The following is a 25478-nucleotide window of genomic DNA, read 5'->3' on the forward strand; positions in this document are numbered from 1 at the left end:
GGCACTGAAGAGGGAGCAAATCCACTGGGGTACACTCACCTCTTGTCCAGGATTTAGCCACTTCCCTTCTACTCAGTTGAGACCTATCTCTGTTCCCTACCTGAGCAGTCATGTGAGCAGCTTGCTGTGCTGGAGGGAGGGTACCTTTATGGAGAAGGGTGAGGTAACCTCTGGCAGTCTGTGGGCTTGTTATGGCTGCCATTCTCTAGGGAACCATCCCATAGACTTTCCAGACAGCTGGGGGGCAGTAAAATCAGCTGGCACTGTCCTATTAGGGCTTGGCTTCACGCTATGACAGCAGAGGGCACAATGTAAAACAGTTTATTAAATTCCAAAATAACTTCTCAATGTACAAAGTCCATGGGATAGAATTAGTGCAAATGGGAAGAGAAGCAGGAGTGGATGCAGCGTGGTCTAGGAGGAGGGCAGTACAGCAGCTGAGGCACCGGCGCAGGAGATCAGAGAGGCTGCAGCTGGCTGGAGGTATGTCTCGCTGAGAGCCCTCACTCGCTCCTGGAGTTGGGGGTTGTCCTGGTGCTGTTCTAGGGCCTGCAGTCCTGCTTGGCTGAGAAAGTCGTCAGCAGCCTGTTCCAGGACAGACAGCAGATTAGAGCTAGGCCCAGCCTAATGATGGCGGCTGAGCAGCCCACGTGGGATGAGTGGATCTAGTTCTCCATGGTCTCTATCATAGAACCCATCATGCCTGATTCTTGGGAAAGGGGCTGAAGGATTAATTTCTAATGCACCTCCCGCCCCAGGACCTAGGTGAAATGCTCAGACTAATAGTTGACTTAACGGTTTCAGCTTATCCCCATTTTAGAACCCTGAGGTGATCAGTCCCTGCAGCGCTGGGTTGAGGCACAGTAAAGTTCGCATGGACTGTGCTCTTGCTGCTCTTTAGATACAGAGAGGCCTTGAGGGAGCAGGGTTCCCCCTGGCACCTTTCCACAGCATAGCCTCTTAGTTCCCCTGCTCAGGTTAGATGGTAGCTGTTAGTTTACCACCGTAGTTCCCCGGCCATTGCACAATGCAGGGAAACTGGAGGTCTTAGCTGAGCCCTACCTCTGGCAGGTGCAGGAAGAGGAGATGTAGCAGCTCTAGACTCTGGCCCACCACCTGGGCATCGGAAAGAGCAAGGGTGCTGAGCAGCGAGGGCAGCACAGCCTTCTGGTGCAGCTGGTAGCAGTAGGCAGGGCCTTTCTCGGCGATGTTACACAGCACAGTCAGAGCCTAGAGAGGGAGCTGGCATGAGTATCCCAAGCTGCATGGCTCAGTAACTGACACCCAGGGAAATGACATTACTGAGGTTGGTCACAAGTTTTATATTGACTAGAACCAACCAGCTGTCAGTCCTGTATGTCTCCCTGCCACAGGATGGTGCAGTCTGGATAACCACCTCCGAGGAGGACATGGAGAGAAGCAGGAAATGCTGTCACCCCTCGAAGGAGACGGCCCTGCAGTACAGCAAACCTTCGAAGGCGGAGATTGGCATGCTAGAACCCCACTCCCCTGCCGTTGTCTGCATGGCTCTAGGGCAGGGCGAGATGAGCTTTCTGAGCAGGTGACAACCTGCTGAGGCCATGTGGAGTCTACTTGTGCTTAGCATGGGGCTTGGTACACTGGCAGGCATTCCTGTGCCCACAGTCACTCTGTGCTGGAGCTGCCTGCCAGGCTGGGTTGCACAAAGACCTGAGGGTTAACTCCCTGCAGGCTTGGTGGGGAGCCATGGCAGTCTCCTGCCAGCAGAACACACTAGCGCAGGGCAATAGGTTTTCTCTATTTAAGCACAGGCTGGTCTAGGCCTTTCCCTCACTGAGGCTGCTGGAAAGGCAGAGTATGCAGCAGCTCCTGTTGGCGTTCAAGACGCTTTGAAAGTGCTTTCTTAAAAATCCCTTCACGTGTACTACTTTTGAACTGGCTGCCTCCAAGCCCGAGTACTGGCAGCGCTAGATCCCGGCTGCTCCTTTTATCTGCACTGCATTAGAGTGTGTTCCTCTTTCACTGCTTGGATTTTGAAGCATCTTTTAGTTGGTCTACACTAGCTTTCCTACCGGAGGAAGTTCAGCGGCTGCTCTCAGCTGGACCAGTCCCCTTCAAAGCAAGAAGGCACTGGACTGTCTGCTGGAATGGCTTATTATCCACTGGCATATTAGGAGACTAGAACCTGGGCAGGCAGCTCCCCTCATATTCTGCCAACTCCTCCCATGATGACACACAAGTTGGGATGGGGATGAGCATTTCAATGGGCTCCAAACCCTCCCAGGGCAGGATGCAGTCAGAGCCTCCATAAGCAGGCATGAATACAGAGTCTAATAAGGAATGGGGGAGGGGACTGTCTTTAAAAAGAAACAAATAGGACCGAGGTGAATTAACCAGGTGAGGCGGTGGGTACTTATCTCACCCTCATCGTGGGCTGATAAAACCTCCGATATACATATGGACCTCCCACGTACAGGGCCCAACCACAGGAGCACAATCCCTTCCAGTGGCTTCTACCTGTCACCAGAGGCCCAGAAAACTGACTGCTCTAGCTGCTCTAAAGAACACAATAGCCCATGTAGTGAGAGATTCCCTACCAGCAGGGTCACCATCCGGGAACAGGACAAGAGCTGCAGGAGGGCTGGGAGCAGGTCCAGTGTGAGCACGGCAGAGCAGAAGAAGGGCTCATCAGCTGGGAAGATCAGGAGACAAAGGTATTAAGGAAACCCAAACAGATTACTGAAAAAGGGCCTTCCAGACGAGGCGCGCAGGAGCATGCACTGACTGAGGTAGAGAAGTGGAGGGTTTGCTGCTATATATAAGGAGAGACTCTACATAAGAATGGCCATCTGGGGTCAGACCAATGGTCCAGTTAGCCCAGTATCCTGTCTTCCAACAGTGGCCAATGCCAGGTGTTTCAGAACGAATGAACAGAACAGGAAATTATTGAGTGATCCATCCCCTATCATCCGTTCCCAGCTTCTGGCAGTCAGAGGTTTAGGGACACCCAGAGCATGGGGTTGCATCCCTGACAATCCTGGCTAATAGCCATTGATGGACCTGTCCTTCATGAATCTATCTAATTCCTTTTTGAGCCCCGTTATTCTTTTGGCCTTCACAACATCCCCTAGCAATGAGTTCCACAGACTGACTATGTGTTGTGTGAAGAAGTGCTTCCTTATGTTTGTTTTAAACCTGCTGCCTATTCATTTCATTGGGTGATCCCCAATTCTTGTGTGTTATGAAGGCGTAAATAAAATTGCCTTATTAACTTTCTCCACACCAGTCATGATTTTAGAGACTTCTATCGTAGTCTCCTTACTCATCTCTTTTCTAAGCTCCTCATGTGGAAACTGTTCTATACCCCTAATCATTTCTGTTGCCATTCTCTGTACAGTTTCCAATTCTGGGGCAACCAGAACTGCACACAATATTCAAGGGGTGTGTGTACATGAATTTATATAATAGCATTGTATTTTCTGTCTTCTTATCTATCCCTTTCCTAATGATTCCCTATTGTTAAAATTTTTGACTGCTGCTGCACACTGAGCTGATGTTTTCAGAGAACTATCCATGATGACTCCAAGATCTTTCTTGAGTGGTTACCAGCTAATTTAGACCCCTCATTTTGTATGTGTAGTTGGGATTATTTTTTCCAGTGTGCATTACTTTGCACATATCAATACTGAATTTCATCTGCCATTTTCCCCCCCAGTCACCTCATTTTGTAAGATCCCTTTGTAACTCCTCGCAGTCAGCTTTGGACTTAGCTATCTTGAGTAATTTTGTATCATTTTCAAACTTTGCCACCTCACTGTTTACCCCCATTTCTAGATCATTTATGAATATGTTGAATAGAACTGGTCCCAGTACAAATCCTTGGTGGAGCCTGCAGTTTCTCTCTCTCCACTGTGAAAACTGACCATTTATTCCTACCCTTTGTTTCCTATCTTTTAACCAGTTACTGATCCGTGAGAGGATCTTCCCTCTTATCCCATGACTGCTTACTTCACCTAAGAGCCTATGGTGTGGGACCTTGTCAAAGGCTTTCTCAAAGTCCACCTGGATCACCCTTTTTCACATGCTTGTTGACTTCCTCAAAGAATTCTAATAGAGTGATGAGGCATGATTTTCCTTTACAAAAGCCATGTTATTATCATGTTCATCTATGTGTCTGATATGTCTGTGTGTGCTCATTGCACTAGGATGGGGGATGTTGTGAAAGTATCAATATCAGCACAGCTGGGCATGGAAGATTAGAGACAGTAAGAAATTTTAGCAGCTGCAGTGGAATCCTCACTCTACATTGGAAGGGAGCGCCATGCTGTCTCATATCAAGCATACCACCCAGAACATGTTGGAGATGGATGAACATGTGAGTGGCCAAGGAGAGGAACTCAAGAACATGGGAGCACGGGGATGATGAAGTGGGTACTAAGATTAACACCTGTGTTTTCTGTTCTGCCTCTGGGTGTGTTATCTTGTGTCTCCCAAATTAAAACTCTGGCATGCCCTTCCTGCATGAGTCTAGTCCTAGCCCAATGATGAGCTGTAGCAGCACCACAGGTTCTGTTTCAAGGTCTCTTTGGAGCTCTGTCCCTTCTCAGAGGTGATCTACAAAAAATGTGAGTCTCCCTGACTTTGATTTGAGGCAAGTCCCAGAAACCCCAGCCATTAGCTATGTTAGTCACTCTATTCCTGTAGCAAGTTCTAGAAGAATTCCCATTAGGTGCTATGCCCAGCCAGGGTGCATGGGAAAGTCACCTGTGAGGTTGTTGAGAAGCCAGAGACACTCCTGCACTAGGAACGGGTGCTGCTGGAGGAAGTACTGCATGAAGAGAAACAAAGCCACCAAGAGGCGCTCATCCTGGATCTGCACTTTGCAGCCCTCTGTCTCATCCTCCACAAGCAGGTTGCTGAGACACCGCAGCACGGGACAGATAAGCTGAAACAGTAGAACAGCAGCATGGGGCATTCCCCTTCATGCACAGTAATGCTTCAGACAGTAGGGGTCTGGAGCATGGCTCTGCTGACTAGCCAAGGCCCTCTACAGCCTCTACTTACCAACTCCAGGCCCTCAGTAGCTGCTTTTGACATCACGGAAGCCAGTTCTAGCAAGAGCAGCACCAGGGTTGACACGATCCCCTGGGAGATTAACAGCGCGTTGTTCACATGGCTATGAAGGGAAAGGAACATTACAGGAACAGTGAATTTAAGGAGCGAACCCAAAACCAGCCACCACTCAGCCTGCTCATGTCCATGCACCAGCTGGTTTGGCTGGAGCCTCAGCTAAAAGATTGGGGGTTGCGTTGTTTCACCCTCTCTGAAGTTGAAATTGACAGAAGGGGTTTTGCTCTGATTCTATAGAGCAGGTCCCCTGAGGGCAGCAGCTAACTCTGGAACATTTCAGCCTAAAAGGGGAACGTTTCAGAAAGGGAAAAGCATGTGGAAACAGGGTTATAGCTGTCTGGGGGTATCCACGCCTCACACCGCGCTTCCCTTTGCAAGATAGAATTCGCCAAGTGTGGCAAGCTGTCATGTGACAGTGCAACCCAAGATCACGGATTGCAGCGAGGAAAGCCAGGAGGAGGACGGGGCAAGAGCCTCATCTCAGACCAACCCCAGGCAACAGATTACAAAAGCAACAGCTCCAAGATTACATGCACCTGGTGGGCCTGGGCCATGAGGGCAGACAGGTGGAGGATAGGAAGCTCAAAGGAGAGGACAGCTTCATAGAGCTGCAGAATCACTGGGATAGGAACAGTCTCTAGTTCAATGTCAAGAACACGAGACTGGGTGTGCCATAGAGTACAAGGCCAGCAGGGATCACCAGACCATCTAGTCTGACCCCTGAATATCACAGGCCATCCCCACACTGAACCCAGCAGCCGAAATTAGTCCCCAGGAGACTCGACTATTATGTGCCACAGGCAGAGAACAGGAGGGACTAAGGTGCACCAGTGCCCAAGGCCCCCACAATGGCAGGGAAATGATTAAGTGAGATATACCCAGAGAATGCTGGCAGGTGACCCACACCCCACACTGGGTGAAACCCTCCCAGGGTCACTGCCAACCTGTCCTAAGCAATCCCGCAAACTGAGGCCAGTAATGGGGTTGAGAACTGATGGGTCCCAACCACAGTGGATAGAGCCATGCACACACAAGGGACAACCCCCCATGACACTCAGCTCTCCCTCCGAGGTCTCCCCAAAGGACTGAGAGAGGGTTACACAGAGTGAGGTAGCCTCTGAGCTAAAGCAACTGGCTAAGGATACTAAGGAGCAGCTCTTTCTGTTCCCAAACACCTGGGGTCGGGATCCTGCCTTCTTCCATGGGTCTGGAAAGCCCCAGGCAGCTTTGGGGAGCTATACAGTAAGTACTAAATGCATTTACCTACACACAATGTAATGAAGACACCAAGCAAACTCCACGGCGACTCCCATTCCCAGCTCCAGGTTGGAGCTAACCAATCGAAGCATGTGCTGGGGGAGAACCGAGTCCAGAACCAAGCTGGGGCCAGAAAGGAGAGTTAAGAGAAACATGGATTTTAAAGAGGGATTAAGCAGGAGTACAAGCAACACTGCTATATGTGGGGCAAAAGCCCGGGCTGTCTGATGAGGGTAACTGTACTGCTCTCCCCAGAGCTGTTCGGGTTTAACACCCTCAGTGCGCTTCCAAAGCCCCGAATGGGAGAGACTCAACCAACGGAGGACAGACCCAGAAAACATGCCCACCAAGGCAATGCTCAGAGAACTGGGCAGGTTCCATCAGGTGAGGGGAGATGTGAGATCTGTTGGTAAATATGTACCAGGATATTCCTGTTTGTCAACGAGGCCAGAACTCTAATAACATGAAAGGAGTCGGGGGTGTCAGTCCGGTTCCTGTGGGGGGGGGTCAAGCATCTAGCATTCACAACCTCACAGCTGGCACTAATCAACCCCCTCATTAGCAGGCTCTGCAGAGAGGCCTCGGAGCCTCAACTCGCCTCATCCCTAGACACAGTCCTTCCCGGGCAAGGCAGAGGAACCTCAGCAGGTTGTTGTGGGGGTGGCTTGCACTGATGCTGCCCATGCTAGAATACATGGGGAGATGGCCTCAGTCTCCAGGGCTGTCAAGCCAACTCCTTTCAGCAGCACTAAGATCAATAGGAAGAAGTGTCCAGAGTATTTCTCTGTTGGCCCCCTCGGTTTCACGCAGCCCCTTACGGTTACTGAAAGCTGATTAGCTGAGGGGTCAGGGAAAAGTGTCCTAATCTGTACAAAACCTCAGTGTCCTTGCCAGGGTTCTGCTCCGACATATTAACGTCACAGAGATAACATATGCCAGGAGGATGCTAACTGACCCTGGCATGCAAATGCCGTGCTCAGCCACATGCCCTGTCCAGATGGAAGGTGAGGAAGTGATGCTTACGGTATGATCTTGGTGGGAGCTTCCGTGGCCTGCAGGAGCTGCGACAGGACGTAGCCCAGGCCTTCCAGCACTGCCACGTGAGGGGACTGAAATCAAAGAGCACAAGGCTGAGCCACTAGAACAAACCCAAGTACCAGAGTGGTAGCCATGTTAGTCTGTATCCACAAAAACAACAAGGAGTCCTCATTGGTTTTTTAGAACAAACCCAGCAGGAGTCAGCGGTGAAAGGCGGAAGGATGGTGCCTACAAAATAACTCAATGTAAAGCAGAGAGGCTGAACTTGGTCTCGCGGCAGTTCCATGCAGAGGGAGCTAGTTTGAAATATGTACATGTGATGGCCAAGCCATTCCTCTGAGTCTCCAGGACCCTCAGAAAGCTCACAAGGCAGACATGCCTGTGATTGCTTGTGATTAAGAGACAGAGCGATCTAGCCAGGAAGAGCACAAAAACCATGTCAGCCACTATCAGAATGTTACCCCAGGAAATTAAAATTGTATATGGCAGTGCACACGGCGTATGCCCAGCTGCACCCGCAACTGGGCTCAGCTCTCTGCAGAGTGCCCTCTGCACACAGCCTGCCCTGTGACAGGAAGCGATGCTGTGCCATTCATACAAGCTCTTAGTGACTACACTAAGCCACTAGTTCAAGAACGCAGGGAAATACCCCCTCCTGCTTGGCAAGGCTCGTAGGAAGAGCAGGAGATAGGCTAGCTGGGTCACTCACCTGGATACAGGATGCCAGGGCTGGAATAATGCCTTGAGGTAAAAGCTGCTTCCTCACTGCGTCACTCTCCACTGCCAAGTTCCCCAGCGTGTACAAACACAGCTCCTAAAACACAGACGTAGGGGACCACAGTTACGCTCCCTATGTGCCACAAGTGCCCCGCCAGTCCAACCAGATGAGAGTGCCCCCTACTGGCATTAGGGAGCTATTGCCACTAGAGAGCAACAAACAGCACCTTGAGATGCATGGATGCTGCACTAATGGCAAGAGAGATGTGATTTCCAGGACTAGCAGAGCCAGAGAATCTAATGCTAACTGAGTCGCTTTACCTAGCACAGCTTTCCCTGCTTGTGCAGGAGACTCTTGGCTAGCTAGACACAGGCACACATATTTAGTCCATCTGAGGGTCATACTAGCAACAACAAGAACCCAAAGGACATACTTGCTGGAGCAAGGTGTAGCTAACCTCCTCTGCAATATAGGAACACAGGGACTGCCAGATGGGTCAGACTCAAGGTCCATTTAATCCAACCTCCTATCACTGACAGTACCCAGTGCCAGATGCTTCAGACTTGATGATTCAGAGGAAGGGGCAAATAGGGAGGTAGATGTGGGATAATCTGTCCCATATGAAGGTCTCACTTCAACCCACAATAGTTAGAGACTGAAGAGTTAGTGGGTTTTTTATCCCTTCCAAGACTTTGTTTGCATAAACTTTGGATATTCTTGTTAGCCATATGACTGTCCAAACCCTCTTTGAATCTTATTGGTTTCCTGGCCACAATGACATCCTGTGGCAGTGAGTTGCACAGTCTGATTACACACTGAGTGAAGAAGTATTTCCTTTCTCAGTTTGGAATTTGCCACCTTTAATTCAGTTTCACTAAGTGTCCCCTTGTTCTTGTGTTATGAGACAGGGAGAACAGAAGTCCCCAATCTCCCTTCTTTAAACCATTCATTCTTTTATAGATTTTTATCTTGTTCCCTCTTATTTGTCTCCTCTCTAAAGTAACAATCCCAGTCATTCCAATCTCTCTTCACAGGAGAGTTTTTCCAGCACATAAGCATTCTCATCGCCCTTCTCTGAGCTCCCCTTATTCTGCTACATACTTTTTGAAATGAGGGGCCAGTTCTGCATACAGTCTCCAGCTAAGGCTGTACCATCCATTTCTATAATGACATTAGATTATTTTCTGGATTATTCTCTATCCCACTCCTTCTACATTGTAACATCCTGCTTGCTTTTTGCACTGCAGCTACACATTCACTAGCTGTCTTCATTGCACTGTCTGTCCCTTTCCTGAGCTGATAATTAATTTAGACCCCTGTGAGATGTGTGAGTAGTATACATTTTCCCCTCCAATGTGCATTACTTTGCCTTTATCCGCACTGCTCTTCACCTGCCTTGTGTTGCCAATCACCTAGCTTGGTTAAGTCCCACACAGTTTTATCGGGACTTGACTAACCTCAATAGCTTTGTGTCACCTGCAAATTTTGCAACATCACTGTCCACCCCCCTTTCCAGTGCATTAATAAATATATTAAACCACATCAGACCTAACGTGGAACCATGAGGCACTCGGCTGTCAATCTTTGCCATCATGAAAACTGACCATTTATTCCTACTCTTTATTTCCTGTCATTTAGCCCATTTTTGATCCACGACAATACTTTGCCTTTTACCCCTGATTATTTAGCTTCTTTAGTAGCCTCTTATGAAGGGCTTTGTCAAAAGCCTTTTGAAAGTCTAAATACATTGTGTCAAGCAGTTCTCTTTTATCCATTGTAGAGATGCATCCCACAGAGCCTACAGGGCCACTGTTCTACCTTCAGCCAGGAAGCCAGGCCATTGACGGGAGCATTGAGGGGCACCTGTAGTCTCCACAAGATGTAGCTCTGTCCTGAAGAGGAGGGCAACTGCACGGCTCTATTGGAGACCTTTGTGGGCTGCATCTGGCCAATGGGCTACATTTTGGCCACTCAATCTCAGAAGTCCAACCACTAATGAAAGCCCAGCAGATGCAAGAACAATGAAGAAACACAGGCCCGCATCTTACTGTGAATTCTACACTGTGTCCTGAGAGATAGGTCAGGAGATAGGAGGTTGCTGGCAAACACGCCTCAGCCACAGCAGGGTCACAGGAGTGTGAGAGTTCGTGCAGACAGCGAGCTGCCTCCATCTGTATGTTGGCCAAGCTGCTGGTGAAGAGCCCGATTAGGACCCGCATGCTGCCCTCCAACCTGTAAAAGCAAAATGGGACATTGTTTCTTTCTGCTGCCCCCCCTTTCCCAAAATACACACACACTCCTCCCACCCTGACGTCCCAGGGTCGGGAGGGCAAGTTGTCTCTCAGGGACCAGGCACTAAAAACCTGCCCAGTTCATGGGCTGGCCTAGCCATTCCTCAGACCACTTGACTTGAAAGGGCCAGGTTAATTCCTGCTCTCACAGCTCTGACTTCGCTGCAGTTACACAGGGCTGGATTTGGCCCAGTGTTTGGATATTGACTTTGTCCCACTTCTTTTACAATATTTTCTCTTTTTCCTTCCCCCCCACACCTTTCCTGTCTTTGAGCAGCCAAATTTGCTGCCTTCTGAAGTCACTTTGCCACCACTATGTGGCATGGCAGAGAGCCTAACAAAGCTGTCCCTGACCAGCCGGAAGGGAACTGCAAAGCCAGACAGCTCTCCCTATAAGAACATGAGCAGAATGAAGTCTCAAGCAAACCACGCAGACAGGAGAGTACAGCACACAGCTCTCTCGAGCACAGTGAAGAGCCTTGTAGGAATCCTTTGCAATATATTTCCCTGATCAAAATCAGGTAGAGTCAAGTCCTGCAAGCTCTCAGCCTCCTTTTATCAGTCTAGAGCGGCTACGTCCAGCTTTCCCCCAAAACCCTCTCTGTTCCAATGGGACTTTCCCAGCTCAGCCTCATCCGCAACCCAGCAGAGCACAAAGGCATTCAGGCCAGGCTGTCAAGGGCACTGGCCCACATAACCTGAGCTCTTCTCTCAGTGGGAAAAGGAAGTGGTCACAGAAAAGAAAGGGATGGAGACATTTTCTAATGCAGATACGTGAGCCACACTCCCAACCACAGCAAAATTACCCACATCACAGAAATAGCCACACCGATCCCTGCTACAGAGGATATGTGGGCCCATCCCCATCTAAGGGTATGTCTACACTGGAAACTTCAAAGCGCTGCCGTGGGAACGCTCCCTGGGCAGCGCTTTGAAGTGCGAGTGTGGTCGCGTGTGAGCGCTGGGAGAGAGCTTTCCCACCACTCCTGGTAATCCACCTCCACGAGGGGATTAGCTCCCAGTGCTTGGAGCCTGTCTACACTAGCGCTTTAAAGCGCTCAGACTTGCTGCACTCAGGGGGGTGATTTTTCACCCCCCTGAGCCAGCAAGTTAGAGCGCTATAAAATTTAAGTGAAGACAAGCCCTAAGTGGATCCACAGCAATGTCCTTGCAATGGCCACTACCGGAGAGACCCACTGCTAGCTAGAGCCTTTATGAGCACAGACTAGCCATGCCTGGGGCTGGGCATAGCATGGAAGCACAGACTGGCTAACCTGACAAATTTCTGCTGCGTCTCTTTGTGCTGCAGTCCTTGTCGAAGGCGACTCAACAATTTCTTCCTCTCCTCTCTTCCCCTCTGGACATCCCTCAGCAGCTGCAAAACCTGGTGGAAAACAAACAGCTGAGTGGATGTCAAGCACAGCTCCAGGGTAAAAATCACAAGCCTAAAGGCATGATCACTTATGGTCATTCAAGATGCCATGGCACTTTTCCAAAGGGTATTGATACTAACCCTGGCACCTAGGTGCTACAACTAAAGCTTATCTAGCAGTTTGTAAAACACTTTGGAATCCAACCACCTATATAAACTTAGTACCATTATTATTATTATTAACAAAGGCTAGGGCCAGTGAAAGACATTGCAGTGAATACCTAGAACCAGGGACAAATGGTATAAACCCTTCACCTCCTGCTCAGACAGAGGTTCTGCTGCTATCTCCACTCCAGCCTGCCCATCTCCATTCACTTCTTCCCGCAGAAGTCTCTTACTGACCAACTGCTGCTGCCTCCGGGCCTTCCTCAGAGCTGCAAACAAACCAACCTCTGATTACTGACAATAACACGGCTTTCCAGCTCAAGACAAGTTTTCATCCCACCCAAAACACTGCTCTTTTTTGGGGTGAGGAGAAGCTGCTGTTTGTCTCTTTCTGTGACTGTAAAATCACCTATGCCAGTGTCTAGATGTTTTTCCCATAAATGATGGGAATTTATGGGAAAAACATCTAGACAATGGCATAGGTGATTTTACACAGATTTATTACAAACAAATAAATAAATAATCTACGCACAATGGAGTTTGGAGAGGTAGGTCTTACGTTGGCCATAGATTTGGGAGCTGCAAGTCAAAGCAAGAGGTGACGATGGCCTGGATGACAAGCTGAAGCAGAGGTGGAGCTGAGGCAGTGAAATACATGGAGAGTGTTATAGGGGTAGTAAAAGGCCACTAGGCATAAGTGGGGAAAAAAAGTTTGTGGGAGATCTGAATCAAAAAGGAAAACAGAGGAGATGGAGGTGTGTTTGAAGATGCAGCAGAGGCATCTTCTGACTTTGAGACATCCAGGTGAAAGATGCTGAGATGAAGCCACCAGTTTACCTGATCAAGTCATGAGAGAATTCAATAAAGGTCTATGAGGAAATATAGCTGAGTATCATCAGCGTCAAAGTTGAGCTAGAGAAGGTAGACAAGGAAGCAGGAGAGGCACAAGAACTGAATCTTTTGGGACTGCGAAGAGAAGGAGTTGCTGCCCCCACCAGAGACAGGGAGAGAGGGAGTAGTGTGATAATGGAGGAAGTGGAGCCATGACAGCTTCCATTCTATGGACAAATCAAAACCTAGCATAAAAGCGGGCTTTGTTGCACTATTCCCCGAACAAGCCAATGAGAATCAATGACTCCACCAGCTGCAATATCAAGACGGTCTAGAATCCAGTAACAAACCACCTATGATTCCTAAGGGGGTGGGGGGAAATGAGGGAGAGGAGTCAGAGGACAAGACCCCTCCCCAGACCCAATTATTGAAACAAATAGACTAGATCTTACCCTGAACAGACACCTCTTCCCCAAAGGCCCATCCCATCCCACTTCCCAGGAGCATGGCTCAGATCACACCAGATTTGGCCCCTTTGCAGGGCTCAAGATCCTTGTTCCAGACCCAAGCTTGCGGATCAGAGCAGTAGACCCAAGAGTGACAGGTTTCAAAGTGGTAGCCGTGTTAGTCTGTATCAGCAAAAAGAAGGAGGAGTACTTGTGGCACCTTAGAGACTTGCTCAAATAAATTTGTTAGTCTCTAAGGTGCCACAAGTACTCCTCGTTTTTTAGACCCAAGAGTGTCTCTGTGTCTCAGTCCTTGGCAGTGAGCTCAGTCCCCAGGGGTCGGAACCCCCTTCCCAGAACTGGAGCAACTCCTCTCAGCCCAGATCCCCCTGCCAAGACCCCCCCAGACACAAGGATCCAGAGCCAACTGCCCCGAACCGAACCAGCTGCCCGAACCTCCAGAACCGCCCCCCCACTGGCTCCTGCAGGGCCCAGCCCGATTCCCCAGGCCTGGGCCCGGCGGCTCTGTCGGGCCCGGACCTGACTCCTGCTCCCTCCGGCGGGCCCGCAGCTCCTCCAGGCCGCTGGCATCGGGCCGGTACCGGCAGCTCCTCCGGCTCCACATCCCGATCGCGGCCGAGGCGGCGGGTGGGAGCCGCCGCCGGCTCCAGCGGGGAAGATGGCGGCAGGGAACCGCGCGCTTCCGGGAGCCGGGCCCGAGCCGCCACGGCGCTGCGTCTACGGGAGGCCCCGGTCTGGGGGTCTGCAGCAGGCCTAGGGTCCCGGGCTCTGTGGAGATTGGGGCGCGGGTGCTGGGGGGGCCGGAGGAGTCGGGAAGGAGTCAGTGAGAGGGTAACTGGGGGGGTCTGGGGGTTCCTGGCGTGTCAGTGAGGGGGGTCCCGAGGGGACTGTGAGGGGGTCCCAGGGGCCTGGGGGGCTTGCATGTTTCAGTGAGGGGGTTCCCTGGGGGTCCCAGGTGTCAGTGAGGGTAGTCCCCAGAAATTGGGGGACCCCAAATGTCAGTATGGGGGGTCCCTGGGATGTTTTGGGGTCCTGTGTGTCAGTGACGAGTCTCCAGGGAGTTGGGGGTCCCAGGTGTGTTAGTGTTGGGGTTGGGTAACAGTAAGGAGGGCTCCTGGGGGGTTGAGGGCCTTGGGTGTGTCCTGGGGTGTATCAATTGGGAACAACGGTATTTCAAGAGACGTCCTGTACCTGGATCCAAACATCCCCACGTCTCCTGTGCAACAAAGAGCCACCAAGAAGCAACTGGTCAGATACATTGTCTCTAGCAATAATCATGCTAAAGATCTGACCTGTGAGCTAGACAGAGGATTTTTACTGTGGATAAACTATCTGGATGAGCAGGAGAGGCCCTTTAAACTACCCTTTGCTCTGTATTTCAATATAATTGTCCTTGTTTCCCTTGAAACACAGAAGGGGCTGTCAGGGGACAGGACCCCTGGACATGGTGGGCCCTGACTGTGTTGGTCAGGGGAGCCCTGGGAATGTAGATCAGGAGGCTTCACCAGAGAACACGTTAGGGAATTGTGCTGCACTCCGCTTTCTGCTTTTTTCCCTGGGCTCCTTTGGTGAACTGCACAGTATGTGGCGCTGCCTATTAGCCAGGTGTTATTTGTGCCACTCCTCCCAAGAGTTTCTAGTCCAGATAGTGACTATGGGGCTGTATTACTGAGGGATTTGATTCATGCCTTGAAACTCTTTTCTCAAGTAAATTCACCAACACCGCTGGTGATCATGAGGGAAGGGCTCTAGCTGTTTGCTCTATGTTTATGGTGCTATGGCTATTTCATGTTATTTCTAGCATGTGCCAGTAAATGTTCCCATCATGATTGTAGTATACCCTTATGAGAGTCATTCAATTACATCAGTCTGGGATTTGTACCTCCACTTATGGCAGAGGGAGGCTACCCCTGCTGAATATGCTGTATTGCTGCTGAGTCCAAAAAGGTATCAATGTGAGATTTCTAAGGATAGATACAGTACTGGACCCAAGGTTTAAGAATCTGAAGTGCCTTCCAAAATCTGAGAGGGACGAGGTGTGGAGCATGCTTTCAAAAGTCTTAAAAGCGCAACACTCCGATGCGGAAACTACAGAACCCAAACCACCAAAAAAGAAAATCAACCTTCTGCTGGTGGCATCTGACTCAGATAATGAAAATAAAAATGCATCGTTCCACACTGGTTTGGATTGTTATCAAGCAGAACCTGTCATCAGCATGGACGAATGTCCTCTGGAATGGTGGTTGAAGCATCAAGGGACATATGAATCTTTAGCGCATCTGGCATGTAAATATCTTTTGACGCTGGCTACAACAGTGCCATGAGAACACCTGTTCTCAGTTTCAGGTGACATTGTAAACAAGAAGCGGGCAGCATTATCTCCTGCAAATGTAAACAAACTTGTTTGTCTGAGCGATTGGCTGAACAAGAAGTAGGACTGAGTGGACTTGCAGGCTCTAAAATTTTACATGGTTTTATTTTTGAATGCAGTTTTTTTTTTACATAATTCTACATTTGTAAGTTCAACTTTCATGATAAAGAGATTGCATTACAGTACTTGTATTAGGTGAATTGAAAAATACTATTTCCTTTGGTTTTTTTACAGTGCAAATACTTGTAATCAAAAATAAATATAAAGTGAGCACTGTACACTTCGTATTCTGTATTGTAATTGAAATCAATATATTTGAAAATGTAGAAAACATCCACAAATATTTAAATGAATGGTATTCTATTATTGTTTAACAGTGCGATTAATGACGATTAATTTTTTTAATCGTGTGATTAATCGCGATAAAATTTTTTAATTGCTTGACAGCCCTAGTTTAAACTCTGCTAACAGTGCGATTAATGGCGATTAATTGCTTAGGTAGCGGGGGGGCTGGAAGCGCTGGGAGGGAAGGGGAGGAGCGGGGACGCAGCGCACTCGGGGGGGGAGGGAGGAGGAGGCGAGCAGGGTGGAGCTTGGCTGCCGGTGGGTGCAGCACATCCACTGATTTTTCCCCGTGGGTGCTCCAGCCCTGGTGCACCCATGGAGTCAGCGCCTATGCTCTTGAGTACATCATCACCAGGAAACCCTGACCCAGTCGAGGTAATTTAGGTCAAGGTGCAGTTTTGGTGGCCCCTATAATTCACCGCGGATGGCTCATGGTTAGTTGTCAGTGATGCATATATGAGCCCCATTTGTCTCCCTGTTCCCCTTGGTAGAGTTTGCAGGGCTAGCACTGGATCTGGAGTCAAACAAACCTAGAACCCTGCAATGCCGTTTGGACAGAGGTACTTTTCAGAGGAGAAGCATGCTATAAGGAAATCAAAGCAAGATTTCCTTAGCTTTCTGGGCAGCTGGAGCACAGGAAACCCAGTTCTCCCCCTTTCTGTGGGTTGGGCAGCCCACTGCTGGTCAAGACAGCATTCTGGGTGTGGAGGATTTGGGTAGGATTATGAAATGCCTGACACCCATTAGTATTTCCCAACAGCATTTCTGTTTCGGGAAACAAACAGAATAGATTTGTGCAAAAGGAAGTAGCAACTGGGAAACTCTGTCTGACAGTGAGTAGCGGTGAGTGAAGGGTTTTGAGTGAAGGAGGGTCCCATGCAGGAGAGTAAAGCTGCTCACAAGAGAAAACCACTGACATCTTAATCAAGGACGCCCCAAAAGCTAAAGGAATCGAGCTGCTTCCTTGGCAGGAAAATATTGCAGGTGAGTCTGTAATGCTGATGAAATGTGATCACTCCCCCAGTCATGCAGGGGCACCTGAGAAATACACCTCTGCAAAACAAACAAAGCATTCTTTACCAGCTTTTAACCCTTTAACTGCTGGCACTTTTCGGACTGCCCATCGACAGTCCTGATCAGGGTCAATCAGTCACATAGAATAACCAGACCCCACAGTTTACACATTCCCAGTGTTGTATGGATATTACCGAATGATCCCTTACCACTCCCCGTGAGGTTGGTAATTGTTAGAACTCCAGTTTGAGATAGGGAAACTGAGGTATTGAGAGGTGAACTAACCTTCCCAAGGGTGCACAGTGAGCCACTGTCAGAGCTTTGAATAAAAGAAGGGAGTTACTGACCCCCAGTCCTGGGCTCTGACCACTAGACCATACTTTCTCTTGTGTGATTTGCCATTTCTAACATCTCCTCCTGCTGTGCCCTTGGGTTTGCCAGGGCACTTAATAGGAGGAGTTTCCCCAGCCTAGGATGTCGCAGCCTCCTCCGGTGCACAGGATTCAAATTGGCACTCGAGTGTTGAGAAGTCCTTCATGACTGGGTGGGACGAAGCAGCTCTCTTTGCTGGAGGGGATTGTTGAGGGGTGGGAGATGGGCAGATTCAAATGGGGCTGCTGGCAGGGTGAGGAACAGCTCTACCAGTGAAGAGAAACAGGCTTTGTCTGGGGTGAAATACCGACTCTCCTCCACTGGCTGCTACACGTTCACTGGGGCGGGGGGAATGAGGAATCACTGCTGGCCCTTAAACCAGATCTAGGTAAGAATCCTTGTGAAGATACAATGTAACTAGAGACACCATGGAGCTGAGTATCTCCTCTGGCCTTTGGGCAGATCTGAAGCTGGATTCAGGACTGAACTTTGTGGCTCAGACCCATCTCTGGACTTGGCTGTGACATCTCCTAAAACTCTGGGGGCCAGATCCTCAATTTAACTCCGTTGGCTTCCAGATGAGACTGATGCTGGAAGCTCCATTGTAGCCAATGGATGTTTTGCCCTGGATTTGAATGGGACCAGGGTTTCACGTGGTGTCACGTCACTGACAGGTTGTGTGACTAGTAATAGAGGCCACCCACCTTCCTTCCAGTGCCTTGGAGACGGTGCCTGAGCTAACAGCACTCACTGAACAAGCACTCCATTACTGGTAGAAGGAACTGGCTAAAACATACCCAGCACTGAGGCTTTCCAGCAGTGCCAGCAAGCAGCAGATCAATCCCTGAGTCCAAGGCAGTAGCTCTCACCGAAGTCTGGACTCGCTCTCATCTAGCTCTCTTCCACCCTCATTCTCCCCCAGAGGTTGCTGTGCAGGGGGAATGCCCACATGCCCTTCTATTGGTGCCCAGTACTGGACTCAGGAACAATGTGCTGTGAATAATCCTAGCCTTGTTCTGGTGCTTGTATTGCATGGAGCAAAGGCTCTGGGGACCACCCCTTGCCTCCCATTGGCTTCACTGAATGTTGCTGCCTGCAGCCCCAGCTCTGTAACAGCAAAGGCCTGGGCTTTACTCTTGCTCTTCTGTTTTCTAGGCTATTCATCATGCACATCACTCAGCTGTTTGTGGTTATCCTGCTCATAGGATTGAAACTCTCTGAGGTAGTAGGTGACTGCTCCTTCAATAAGTCCCAAAGTCACTGCACCTGCTCTCTTTTGGATCTGGAAAATGGGGGAAACCTCTTTCAGTGCTTACCTGCCTTTGTCTTTGAGCTTCGAGGAGGAAACTTGGAGAAATATGTAGGTTTTGCATCAAGCACAGTAAATCAACAGGTGCTCGACATTCTGCAGACGCTGCAGGTGACCAAGATCGTCTTTGGAGATCTCCTCGTGCCGGAGGTTCTCTTGGCAGCCGTCATGAAGTTCACTTACTACATGCGTATTACAGATATCGAGTTTGAAAGCTGCACTTTCCTGGGAAATGCCAGCTGGTTCCAGATGGACAGGTTGATTCTACCTGTCTCCTCATTACGCTTTCATAACGTGACCTCTGCCTCCCTGGCTGACAGAGACAAAGACTTCGCCCACCTGAGTAGGTGGCTGGAGACCCTGCAGAATCTGACTGTGACACAGTCTCAGGTCACCTACATTCCATGCAGCATTGGCAAGGTTTTTAGAACCTTACGCTATCTGGATGTGTCGGAAAACCACCTCCAGGACCAGAGCATGAGGCCTTCGTTTTGCCAGGGGGCTTTCCCACAACTCCAAGTATTAAAACTCCATCGCAACAATCTGAGCTCCTTCTACACCATGTGTGAAATGCTGCACCAGCTGGAGAAGCTCGTCCACTTAGACGTGAGTCAGAATGACCTCCTGGCTATCCCCTCCTCCTCATGTCAGTGGCAGCCATCCCTCCTCATCCTCAACTTGTCCACCACGGGCTTAGATCACATCACCCTGCCTCTGCCCCCCAATGTTGAAGTATTAGATGTGAGTTCCAATAACCTTCATGCTCTAGACCTTGCACTCCCCTTCCTGAAGAAACTCCACCTGTCCAATAACAGGCTGCATGCTGTCCCCTCAGCCAAGAACTATCCTGCTTTAGAAGTCCTCAGTCTAGATGGAAACCTGATCTCGTACCTCCCAAGGGATGAGCTGCAGTCTCTGAGACACCTGCAGAGCCTAAGGGCAGGTCGGAATCTCTACAACTGTTCATGTGCGGGTGCCAGTGAGATCCAGGCCTTGGCGAGCATGGAGTCCTTGATGCCCGACTGGCCTCAGGACTACACATGTGAGTCCCCATCTCATTACCAGGGCACCCTGGTGAAGAATGTGCCTGCTTCAGTGCTGCAGTGCAACAAGGCCATTGTGATAATTCCTGTCACTGTACTTCTTGTACTGAGCTGCTTGGCTGGGATCATTTGCTTTGCCAGACGTAAAGCATGGTCTGGCTAAGCCAGCAGCTAGGCTTTGACCACAAAGGCTCTGCCCTTCACAAGGCAGGACAGGGGCTTTAGAACATCACTGCCTGCAAATGCATATGATCTTGATGACCAAGTTGCACTAAAGCACCGCTGCCTGAGGGGGCAGCCTATCCTGGGGCTGCCACCCAGCCTAGTGGGCTAGGAAGAGCAGACATCTAGCCAGCTCCCCAGGAATAAATTGACAGAGACATCAAGTGCAGGCCGTTCCTTCAGGAGGGAACCCCTGAGCACTGCCCCCGCCCTCCCCCTGCTCTGTGGGGATCGTATGCTGGATGGTTGCAGACATCTGAGGTACCAGACAGGTTTTTGGCATCGCTTTAAAGCGCAGGTGTGATCAGAAAAGTAACTGTGCCCCATTGATGTTATGGGGCTCCCCATTCATGCTGTCTCGCATATCCTGGAACAGAGTGAGCAAGCCAGAAAGAGGAGGCCGAATTCTTTATTCAAGCAGACTCTCTAGCTTGTAATGTCCACAAGTTAGTTGAATTCCTCTGTCTCTCAGCTGCCTCCAGTGTTTTCAGGAGGGATTGAATGTACTCCCTTCTGCCCTATTCACTTGGGCCAGCTCTACATACAGATTGTGTCCAGATAGAAGTTACTAGATTACTTGGAGGCGGAGGGGGTTTGTTTGTTTGTTTGTTTGTTTGTTTACCAATATAGTCATACTGGTACTGCTTCTAGTGTGGACACAGTTGTAGTGGGTATAAATGTGATTATACTGATGTAGCTTATTCCCCAACCCATACTGGAATAAACTGGACCAGCATAAGCACCTTTATACCAGTATCACTGCATCCACTATGGGGGTTGTGACGTTGCACTCTATATGATTTTATGAAAATATGCTAATGTAACTGGAATGTGCTTCATGCAAAAGGTCTCTTGTAAGGTATCATTACAAACAGGGCCAGCTCTAGGCACCAGCAAACCAAGCACGTGCTTGGGGCGGCACATTTTCAAGGGCGGCATTCTGGCCGTCTTTTTTTTTTCCCTTTTTTTGCTTCGGGTGGCAAAAGCCTAAAGCTGGCCCTGGCAGCAGCAGCGCGTCGCCCTGGGGCCGCTGCAGTTCACGCCGCGGGGGAGCAGTGCCCGCACCTTGTGGCTGGGCCGGGCAGGCTCCTAGCGGGGGACACTCAGGCTGGGGGCCGTGTCACAGAGTGTGGGGGAGAACAGGCCCTGCACCCCCAGCTTCCTGCAATTCACCATGACTCCCCTGCAACCTTCCCAGGTCAATACTCCCCACTTAGCATTCAAATAACACATCAAGAACATTCCCACTTCGTCACATGCCGCCCCTCGGGGCACACGGAGCTGCCTGCAGATGCTGCAGGGCGGCCACCACCCCAGCACCGCAGCTGGCGCTGGGCAAAGCAGCCCGAGCCGCCCAGGGACTGCGGCAGGGCGGCCAGAAGCAGCAGCGGGGCCATATAGGGCGGGGCGCTGCTGTGCGGGCTCGCGTCCCACTCTCCGGGGCTCCGCTCCCTCTGGGGCTACCCTGCCCCGGCTCCTCAGCCCCCTGCCAGGGTGGTCCCCCAGCTCTGCCCTCCCGGGTCCCGGCCGGTCCTGGAGGCGGGAGCCCTGGCTGGAGGGACCCTGGGCTGAGGCGTAGCCCGGGAGCCCCACTGCTTATCCCGACCCTGCCAGCGCTGGACCGGCTGGAGGCGAGGGGGGAGTGGGCGGAGTCAGCATTGGTGGGGGGGAGCCCAGGGCTGGGGCAGCAGGGGGGTGCGGGTGGGGTGGGAGTGAGAGCCCAGGGGTGGGGTGGGGTGGCGGCCAGAATTTTTTTTGCTTGGGGCAGCAAAAAACCTAGAGCCGGCCCTGATTACAAAGCTTATAATCTACTGAGTGTGATCATCCTATTTGTATAAATGTACCACTCTTGTATCTGAAACAAAAATATGAAATATAACTCTGAGGGCCTATTGTAATTATGCAAAGTGTGGGCCATTAATGGTGGTTTGGAATCTTGATGACTCCCATTAACCAGGACAATTGACTGCAGCTGGCTCTATTTTACCTGTAAGTCTTCCTGTATACGTGTGTGCTGGCAAGTGGGTAATGAAGTCTTACAGTGACATGTGATCATGTCACCTGAACAGGAATCCATCTTTAGCCTGGTGCTTTTCCATTGAGAAGGGGGGGGGAGGGAGCCCAGAGGGACAAAGAATTCCCGCCTTATGCAAAAGCTATATAAGTGGGTGGAACAGAGAAAAGGGAGCAGCCATCATGAGGAATCCCCTAGCTACAACCTGAGCTGGAACAAGGGCTGTAGCAGGGGAAAGGATTGTGCCCAGACTAGGAAGGCATCCAGTCTGTGAAAGAAACGTATTGAAACGTCTTGAGGGTGAGATCTTATCTGTATTCAGTGTTTTACTGTATTAGACATAGACTTGCGTGTTTTATTTTATTTTGCTTGGTAATTCACTTTGTTCTGTCTGTTACTACTTGGAACCACTTAAATCCTACTTTCTGTATTTAATAAAATCACTTTTTACTTATTAATTAACCCAGAGTATGTATTAATACCCAGGAGGGCAAACAGCTGTGCATATCTCTCTATCAGTGTTATAGAGGGCGAACAATTTATGAGTTTACCCTGTGTTTATACAGGGTAAAACGGATTTATTTGGGTTTAGACCCCATTGGGAGTTGGGCATCTGAGTGTTAAAGACAAGAACACTTCTGTAAGCTGCTTTCAGTTAAGTCTGCAGCTTTGGGGCAAGTAATTCAGACCCTGGGTTTGTGTTGGAGCAAACGGGGATGTCTGGCTCAGCAAGACAGGGTGCTGGGGTCCCGAGCTGGCAGGGAAAGCAGGGGCAGAAGTAGTCTTGGCACATCAGTTGGCAGTTCCCAAGGGGGTTTCTGTGATCCAACCCGTCACAGGGGTTATACACATTCACTATGTTAGTATAGTTAAAGTGGTACAACTTGTGTGGGGACAAGGCCTTAGTGTTAGCTATAATAAAGAAAGTAGATTCTGCTCCCAGGTACACTGACTTACTCCAATTTTACACCCAAGTAATGAGAGCAGAATTTGGCCCAATGGACTCGCTTTACAAGTCAAGCAATTAATTTTCCAACTCTCAGTGCATGGGTTATTTCATTGACTATTATGCTTTTCTTTTCGTGTACAGCCTCCAAGGCCTCTGCTGTCTACAGAGACAGGCAGCCATTGGTGTTTAGGTGCTAACTCCCATAGAAATTGATGAAGCTAGGCATCTGGTACCTTGGAGGATCTGGGCTGGCACATACAGCTCAGGGCAGTGTGTCCTAGAGGGGGACAGGGGCACACCCGGGGGGTGGGGGGCTCTCTCATGGGACTTTACTTTGTACTTCCTTGTTATTGATTAACCTAAAATAAAAGCAGTCCAGACTGAAAGTGGATGGCTGCTCTCTGCATGTGGAAGAATGGAATCCAGCTGCACTGACTCCAAAAGCCCCCCTGTTCCTCTGCTGCTTACAGTGCCCCTGGGAGGGAAGAGTTTGCAGCTGGAATGGAGCTAGCAGTGTCGCTGATAATGCACGAGAAGGATAGACTTCTGCTCTCTCTCCCAAAGCTGCTGTGGCTCTTAGAGGGTAAATAGCAGTGAGACTTGAGTGGCTGGGCCTGAGATGCCCAGGGAGCAGATCCGTGGAGCGGGAAGGTGCCAGTTTTACATAGTCCCTTTTTCCCATAGCCCCATTGTACATGAAGGTCACATGCCAAACCTAGCATTAATAATAAATGAGTGCTGGATTGAGGTTGTTTGCCTCTTACTGCTGCCATAGAAAACGGGCTGTAATAACACCACTAGTGACTGCTTTAACTGGGTTGACAGGCTCCAGTGTCTGAGTTGCTGCAGCATTCTCTGCTAAAAGCCTCACAATCATTGGGATACATTTCAGCAACATAAGAATGGCAGTACTGGGTCAGACCAATGGGCCAGCTAGCCCAGTAGCCTGTCTTCTGACAGTGGCCGGTGCCACATGCTTCATCTTCCGACAGTGGCCGGTGCCACATGCTTCAGGGGGAATCAACAGAACAGGGCAATTTATTGAGTGATCCATCCTATGTCACTGAGTGCCAGCTTCTGGCAGTCAGAGGTTTAAGGACACCCAGAACATTGGGTTGCATCCCTGACCATCCTGGCTAATAGCCATTGATTGACCTATCCTCCAGGAACTTATCTACTTGGTTTTTTAACTCAGTTATACTTTTGTTTGTTACAACTTCCCCTGTCAACCAGTTCTACCAGTTAACTGTGCACTGTGTGAAGACGTATTTCCTTATGTTTGTTTTAAACTTGCTGCCTATTAATTTCATTGGGTGACTCCTGGTTCTTGTATTATGAGAAGGAGTAAATAACATTTCCTCATTCACATTCTCCACCAATCATGATTTTATAGACCTCTACTCTATATCGTCCCCCCCAGTTATCTCTTTTCTAAGATGAACAGTCCCAGTCTTTTTAATCTCTCCTCATATGGAAGCTGCTCTATACCCCTAAGCATTTTTGATGCCCTTCTCTGTACTTTTTCCAATTTAATATATCTTTTTTGAGATGGGGTGACTAGAACTGCACACAGTATTCAAAGTGTGGGCATACCATGGATTTATATAATGACATTATGATATTTTCTGTCTTATTATCTATCGCTTTCCTAATGGTTCCTGTTAGCTTTTTTGACTACCACTGCACATTGAGCAGATGTTTTCAAGAACTAGCTACAATGACTCCAAGATTCACAGAATGCCAGGGTTGGAAGGGACCGAAGGAGGTCATCTAGTCCAACCCCCTTCTCAAAGCAGGACCAATCCCCAGACAGATTTTTGCCCCAGATCCCTAAATGGCCCCCTCAAGGTTTGAACTCACAACCCTGGTTTTAGCAGGCCAATGCTCAAACCACTGAGCTATCCCTCCCCGTTTCTTGAATTATAACAGCTAGTTTAGACCCCATTGTTTTGTATGTATAGTTGGGATTATTTTTTCTAGTGTGCATTACTTTGCATTTAGTAACATTGAATTTCATCTGCCATTTTTTTACCCAGTCACTTTGTTTTGTGAGATCCCTTTGTAACTCTTCACAGTCAGCTTTGGACTCAGCTGTGTTGAGTAATTTTGTATCATTTTCAAACTTTGCCACCTCACAGTTTACCCCTGTTTCCAGATCATTTAGAATATGTTGAACAGAACTGGTCCCCGTACAAATCCTTGGGGGAACCCCACTATTTATCATTCTCCATTGTGAAAACTGACAATTTATTCCTACCCTTTGTTTCCTGTCTTTTAACCAGTTACTGATCCATGAGACGACCTTCCCTCTTATCCCATGACTCCTTACTTTGGTGTGGGACCTTGACAAGGCTTTCTGAAAATCCAAATACACAATATCAGCTGGATCACCCATGTCTATGTTTGTTGACCCCCTTAAATAATTCTAATAGATTGGTGAGGCATGATTTCCCTTTACAAAAGCTGTATTGACTCTTCCCCAACATATTGTGTTCATCTATGTGTCGTATAATTCTGTTAATTATTAATCAGTAATTAATTGATATAAATCCATATCAATAATTGAATTATTCATTCAATCAGTTTGCCTG

The 25478-nt window shown here is 49.3% G+C and overlaps 2 protein-coding genes across 5 annotated transcripts; one reads left to right on the top strand and one right to left on the bottom strand.

The window, feature by feature from the left end:
- TMCO6 (transmembrane and coiled-coil domains 6) lies at positions 1 to 13895 on the bottom strand. 4 transcript variants are annotated; one of them, XM_024193966.3, is made up of 12 exons: positions 13768 to 13895; positions 12101 to 12219; positions 11688 to 11797; positions 10171 to 10354; positions 8114 to 8218; positions 7390 to 7475; positions 6373 to 6489; positions 5044 to 5155; positions 4744 to 4807; positions 2577 to 2671; positions 1063 to 1230; positions 1 to 585 (listed from the first exon to the last, which is right to left on the bottom strand). In XM_024193966.3, the coding sequence occupies exons 1-12, from the start codon at positions 13850 to 13852 to the stop codon at positions 415 to 417; spliced, it is 1416 nt and encodes a 471-aa protein (XP_024049734.1). In that variant the 5' UTR covers positions 13853 to 13895; the 3' UTR covers positions 1 to 414. The 4 variants fall into 4 exon arrangements, with proteins under 4 accessions (XP_024049734.1, XP_024049732.1, XP_024049733.1 ...); XM_024193964.3 differs by having other exon boundaries at positions 4744 to 4924; XM_024193965.1 differs by lacking the exon at positions 13768 to 13895 and adding an exon at positions 13234 to 13318 and having other exon boundaries at positions 4744 to 4924.
- Positions 13896 to 16919: 3024 nt separating this feature from the next.
- LOC112102585 (toll-like receptor 2) lies at positions 16920 to 19865 on the top strand. Its single transcript, XM_024193951.1, has 3 exons — positions 16920 to 16948; positions 18506 to 19400; positions 19452 to 19865. Exons 2-3 carry the CDS (start codon positions 18516 to 18518, stop codon positions 19863 to 19865), a joined length of 1299 nt encoding a protein of 432 aa, XP_024049719.1. The 5' UTR covers positions 16920 to 16948; positions 18506 to 18515.
- The last annotated feature ends 5613 nt before the right edge of the window (positions 19866 to 25478 follow it).

The sequence above is a fragment of the Terrapene carolina genome, unplaced genomic scaffold (assembly GCF_002925995.2).
Source record: "Terrapene carolina triunguis isolate 2854851 unplaced genomic scaffold, T_m_triunguis-2.0 Scaffold838, whole genome shotgun sequence".
Classification (NCBI taxonomy): domain Eukaryota; kingdom Metazoa; phylum Chordata; order Testudines; family Emydidae; genus Terrapene; species Terrapene triunguis.

What these genes read in the sequence shown, in the direction of transcription:
- LOC112102585 (XM_024193951.1), top strand. Translation starts at nt 18,516, where the DNA reads ATGCACATCACTCAGCTGTTTGTGGTTATCCTGCTCATAGGATTGAAA. An exon ending in CCAATGTTGAAGTATTAGAT is followed by an intron (nt 19,401 to 19,451) that starts GTGAGTTCCAAT and finishes CCCTTCCTGAAG; the next exon opens with AAACTCCACCTGTCCAATAA.
- TMCO6 (XM_024193964.3), bottom strand. Translation starts at nt 13,852, where the DNA reads ATGTGGAGCCGGAGGAGCTGCCGGTACCGGCCCGATGCCAGCGGCCTG. An exon ending in CCGGAGGGAGCAGGAGTCAG is followed by an intron (nt 12,220 to 13,767) that starts GTCCGGGCCCGA and finishes GTTTGTTTGCAG; the next exon opens with CTCTGAGGAAGGCCCGGAGG. An exon ending in GACACAGTGTAGAATTCACA is followed by an intron (nt 8,219 to 10,170) that starts GTAAGATGCGGG and finishes TCTGTGTTTTAG; the next exon opens with GAGCTGTGTTTGTACACGCT.